Source organism: Acipenser ruthenus, chromosome 1, assembly GCF_902713425.1.
Source record: "Acipenser ruthenus chromosome 1, fAciRut3.2 maternal haplotype, whole genome shotgun sequence".
Taxonomy (NCBI): domain Eukaryota; kingdom Metazoa; phylum Chordata; class Actinopteri; order Acipenseriformes; family Acipenseridae; genus Acipenser; species Acipenser ruthenus.
In genome coordinates, this window is record NC_081189.1 from 86067397 (window position 1) to 86073396 (window position 6000).

Consider the following 6000-nt stretch of genomic DNA (forward strand, 5'->3'; position numbering starts at 1 on the left):
ATAACACGGACATAAACAAACAAGATAGCTGCTTCTGCATCAAGCGCTCAAAGAATATCACAGACATTTGCAGAGCTTTTTTTTTAGATGTTATAGTAATAAAATAACAACTTGGATCGCATTATTGAGGAATTTGGTGATAAAACGAGTGATCAAGAGATGATTTATCGGTATGTACTATTATTAAAAAAGTTATTTGAAAAATATAGCGAACGAGGGGTGGGGCTGGAGTTGCAGCACTGAGTGTCCTGTTGATATGCACTGCCTTTTAAACCGGTTTTACTGTGAAAAAAAATACTTTCAAACAGCGTGTCTAAAATAAACTGCACGTGTGAAAATAAATTGGACCTGACACGCCTGACACACGCTGAATAAATGGACCGCAAAGGGTTAAGGAAAAAATCGGGGGGGTGTCGGAGAGGGCTGCTCTCTCACTACGATCTCCATTTCCTACCTCAATCCTGTCTCAATCCAGTCCTCCCGTTAGTCTAGATGAAAGCGGTTGCGAGTAGCACGGTCGGCGGGGTTCTGCCTTTGCTCCCGAGCTCTGTCTTAAAGCCATATACCTACACAGCAGAGGTTCTCTCAGGAGGCAGAGAGGACACCCAGCCACACATTGTACTTCTGCAGCTTATGCACTTTTTGCCCCTACGTGGGCCCTCTATCCTAATCGTTCTCCTCTAGCAAGCTATATGTCTTAGCTCTGGCCTCTAAACTGTCTCCTATTCACAGGTTCCTTTGGGGCACGTGATCCGGCACCGGACGCCGGCTCGACCTCAACCACGAGGTCGCCACCTGGTGCCAGCCCTGTCTAAATCTTTCTTATTCCAGGTCTGCGACCTTTCCATCCCTATGGGTAGCTGTGTCTCCCCAGGCCACTAGAACGTGGTCCTCTGAGCAGTAAAGGGACTCTCCATGTGTTATATGTTCTTCGGTTCCAACCATACCGGAACCTCTTGCTCTCATGGGTATCTTGTTCCCAAACCGCCGAGGAAGCTCCTCACGGTTCTCCGAGTAGTGAGAGTCATGTCTGTCCTGTCTGTCTACTAATCTCAGCCCTTAAAGACGCCTTGTGAATGTATACTTATATATATATATATATATATATATATATATATATATATATATATATATATTTTTTTTTTTTTAACAATATAAAAGAAAGCCTTACCATTGTTGTTTCCTGAATTGAGCCAAAACTGTTGATGAAAATGTTAACTTTATCATCCACTGGAATACCTGTGAAAAAACAGCGACAGTATGTTTTATAGAGCACTTAATTTTTATTTTTTTTTCATCAGCTTCAATTTCTAAAGGAACAATTAGATAATGTAGACTAATAAATTAGACTCTGACTAAAGAAAGTAAATTCAATATTTATTTTGTGGCGAGCTTTTGATATTGATTGTAACAGATTCTAAGATCCCACATCATCCCTTTCCATGACAAATAAGGCATGACATTCTGTGTATGTAGCATTACACATACACAGGCATACACACTAAATACTTCTGGGAATAAGCCTGGACCAGTACAGAATATGTAATTCCTTCCTTGAAGATCATTATTTACAGTCTTACCGTACATAAGCTGAATTACCATTTCATGGCACCATAAATAAATCAAGAAATGCTAACCTCCACTGAAATAAAAATGATCCCGATATTACGACAGACAGAATCAGAACTCAGTGGCTGTACAATGGTCATACAAAACATTACATACTGGCCACTTATTCTAGTACCGTCAAAATAATATAGAGCACTGTATTGTATAATGTATTTATAATAAATAGTTTAATACTTCATTGTGCTGTATGCTTTTTAATTATACTTGATGATGATGACGACACCATAGAATATGACAGTTGAGGACAATAGTAATGCTATTAAAAACCAAACAAATGTTTATGAAGACATTTTTTAAATGTGTTTTTACATTTTGTTGGACTGTATCTCTTAGGCATCTTGAAAATTATGTTGCTTTTTGAAGTTTCAAGATTCTGATAGTTTCATCTGTGGGATACGACAGCTCTACTCTTAATCTGATTGACTAAGATGATAAGGGTTAATAATATGCTACTGCTTTATTAAATTATAACAAATGCAGATGCAGTCAGGAGAACGCATTTATGACACAAAAACATTCAAGTGCAGGGGAAGAAATAAGACTCCTATTGCATAGAAGTTTCACCCATTCCAGATTGTAACATGTGCTCGATTAGCCCCAGTGTATAGGTAACAATTTCAGGTGTGTCTTATCGTAAAACTAGGAATGGTTTAAAGTGCTATGCAATGGAAGTCTTATTTCCACCCCTGAAGTGAAGGCACAATCTTAAATGTTCTACATATACAAATGCTTGCAGACTGTAGAAAACTGAAAATGTGAATTGCTACTAAAATGAAAACTAGAGTATTTGTAAACAAAGCACTGCGGTAAAGGTCGTTTTCAAATGTAAAATGCATCAAATGTAAAACTAAAAATATCGCTGACCTTTGAAATTGGGCCGAATTCTCGGATCGTAATTAAGCAGCAGTCTGTTCAAGATGTTGCTGGTAGAGTTGGCTGGTACTCGTGCAAGGTCCTCGCTTGACAGCTCTCTGAGAACAAAAAATAAGCATAGCATAGCAAAGGGAAAATCTGTTCCACATGGGAGGTGAGCAAGAAAATCTTCCAAGGTCATTGTTGTATAAAGGACATTTTTGAATATATGTAGAATACACTGCAAAAATAAATTTTAGTTTAAGCCATACATCTTTTAAGACATACTATATAGATTTACTTGTACATTGTTTAGGCATAGCCCACTTTGTCTAGATGCACATGAAAGTACAGATGGTTTTACAGATTAATATGCTGCAAAAATGATATTTTTAAACAGTTCTTACTTTTTGTTTGATCGTTTATATAAAAGGTGCTGCAGAAGTATACATTTTGTATAACAAAACATCCATATGAGGATAAAAGAGCATAATATTGGTCACCTATGAGACAATTAATCAGGTATCCAAACACGAAGACATAATGATTTTATTTTTTAATCAATAATGTATATTGTATTGCATGTTGCAGCACGTATCTATATTTTCAAAGCGTCTGTTTTCTCTAGTCTCTAACTTCTTAAGGGTCGTGAATGGTATTACTTAGCTGTTAGAATCTAGTTTTGTAAAATAAGTGTTTTTGTCCTTTAAAAAAAATAGGTGTTAGTTCAAGACTGGAGTAAAATATGCCGTATGATCCATAAAATACTTTCTCTGTTCCTTTCTCCTGAAACCAAAAAATGTACACTTACGAAGGGCACAACTGTTGCTTTGTTTTGCCCTTTCCTTTCTTTGAAGACTTCTCTTTGGCAGAACCATCCTCTATCCACAGGGACAAGACCAGGAGAAGAAAGGACAACTTTAAGGCCTTCATTTTCAGACACATCAACCCTGATGGGAAATGCTTTCTGCAACACAAAAAAAAGTAATTAAAATTTTGAGATGTCAATCTTTTCTGCCATGGGGAATCAAATGGTTCATCTGGCCAAACAAAAGGACAATCCACAAAGACATCAGATGTAGGCCTAATACTGAAATACAATAAAGCTGTGCTTTTCTTAATTGATCTGTTAATGCATTACTAATGTATATTTACAGATTATGTCCCAAACTAGGCTTCGAGATTATTTTAAATCACCACTTACTGTAATGTCATAGCAGCAAAGCACAGAGCATTAAAGCATGTCACATGTAATCTATCAGCTTGGTGTATAAGTGAATACATCACTAGAATAGTTAACGTATAAACAGATTATAAACCGTTTTAAAATGAAAATACCAGATAATAGTTTCTCTCTCTAATGAATTCGAAATTTATTTTTAAACTTTAAAAACTGTGTAAATAATTTCTGTACATAATAATAATAATAAGAGAACCTGTGAACATTTTGCTAATACAATTAAGAGAAAATCAAAATAATTTTAAAGCATTGGTTATCACATTGGTTGGCACTTTGGTCTACTGACTCCAGTAGTAGAATCGAATTATGCATCACAGATTGTTTAACAGTATGTCTGAACATAAACACACATAGACAATATTAATGAAATGAACAAAGTATATGATACCAGTGTAATACTGTGGTTAATTTCAAAGCTATTTATAGAACATAGAAAATTTCAGATTACAAATTAAGGTTTACCTCCAGGTAACTTCCAGACATAATTTTACTCCATGATGTCCAACTCAGTGAAAGTTTTATGATCCTCAAAATTACAACTAATAGTACAATGTACCTGAATCAAAACCATAAATATTAGTCATGTGTTTAATGGATGTATCCATGTGTTGCAGGATAACAACCATTACATTATACATTATCTTCAGAAAGGTTGATTGAATTGAAGTCTAGTCTGTGATCTTTGTTTTTCTATTCATGCGCACAAAATAGAACATGGAAAAAGAATGCACTGTTGCCATTCAAAGTAATGCGTGTACAAATCCTTTGAGATGTATAGATACACCTGACACAAAGGGACAGAAAAACACCATACAGACTGACAAGCTATTATTTGAATTTTAAACAACATGATGAGCATATCCCCCACCACCCTCATCATCCACACTGATGTAGATTAAGAGAGCAAAGAGGATGCATTAAGGAATGCAGAGAAAACAAAACGTCAATACTGACTGGAATGGTGTCTCCTCTAAGTTCTACAATGATCATACACCAAAGATTAAAGCACGCATATTTAAGGACAAACAAAATATCACTCTTACCGTAGTACTATATTTTCTAGCAACAATTATTTTGGTTCTATTACCAAACAAATCAATAGTGAATTCTATAATACAGCTGATTGTGCAAGATAGCAAGCCATCATTACGAATCACGCAGTCTCTTCAGTCAGTAGCTTCAGGCGACCGATTAAATAACAGCTATTAGCAGTTAACTTTACATGTTTTTCACCCACTACGATATTTATTAACACATCTTAAAAAACAAAAACAAATTGTCTATATTTATTCTTGTCCTCGCTCTGCTCCGGGATGTTCAAGATGGTGGCTGCGTGCACCTGAAACATGCGCAGTAGTAGCTCTAAGCAGTGACTATAAATCACTAGATCAGCAGCAGCAGCAGCAGCAGGAGAGCTTTGCAATGACATAACCGAGTGCCTGTTTATTAATATGCAAAGCAACGTCTCTCTGTGTGCGTATTTATGTATGTTCCTTTTGTACAGAATCACCCACATTGTGGTTAAATTAACAGAATGCATAAGTAGAAGGGCATCTAGTTAAATCGGTGCCTCTTACAAATACAATACAGATCAAAAAACAGTGTAGCGTGTATTTTTTTTTACATATATATTTCAATATATTAAATGTACCCATTTTTGACTACTGTAACACATTTTAAATGCATTTCCTTTGTTTTTGTTTGTATTTTGTAGATATTAATTTGAAATATAAAACCGAATATATTTCAGTATATTAAATGTGGCAATTTTGAATACTGCTTCACAATTTAAATATACTATGAAAGTTATTATACAAAAACATATCGAAATATAATCAACAAATTGTAATCCTGAAATGTTATTATTATTATTGTAAAGCATGGTAAACTATAGTGTTTTCTATAATTTTACAATAGCTCTTCAAGATGAAAACAGCTGTTGGAGAAACTGAATAATGCATTAAGGATGTTCCTAGCTGCAATGTATAGCACATGGGCATCCAATGAGTTTAACAGACCAGCACTGTTTGTGCAGTACAGGACTTCATGCCCAGGGTGCATTTGCACCTAGTCACACATGCATTTGTTTATTTATTTTCTATGTATTTATTTGGCAGACACCTTTATCCCAGGCGAATTACAGGTGTTATTGGGCAGTACAGTGTTACAATGCAAGATTAATATTTAAAGTTTAGTAGTGCAATAGTGCAAGGATAGTGCATTAGCTGAGGATCCAGTAACGTGGTGCTTAGGTCAGACAACTCCAGTGCATAGTAGGA

At 35.5% G+C, this 6000-nt stretch overlaps 1 protein-coding gene across 3 annotated transcripts in view; it reads right to left on the minus strand.

Annotated features, from left to right (window-relative positions):
* The window catches only part of LOC117421439 (glycine receptor subunit beta), a 49688-nt gene extending 44604 nt beyond the window's left edge, over positions 1-5084 (minus strand). For all 3 annotated transcript variants that reach the window (XR_009329635.1, XM_034035885.3, XM_034035886.3), the window contains exons 1-4: positions 4765-5084; positions 3293-3448; positions 2494-2600; positions 1172-1239 (exon numbers count right to left, since the gene is read on the minus strand). Coding sequence is in view for 2 of the 3 variants with exons in the window: in XM_034035885.3 (XP_033891776.1) it covers positions 1172-1239; positions 2494-2600; positions 3293-3426 (309 nt within the window). In the remaining variant the exon portion in view is untranslated. The remainder of the gene's footprint in view (positions 1-1171; positions 1240-2493; positions 2601-3292; positions 3449-4764) is intronic.
* Between the last annotated feature and the right edge of the window lie 916 nt (positions 5085-6000).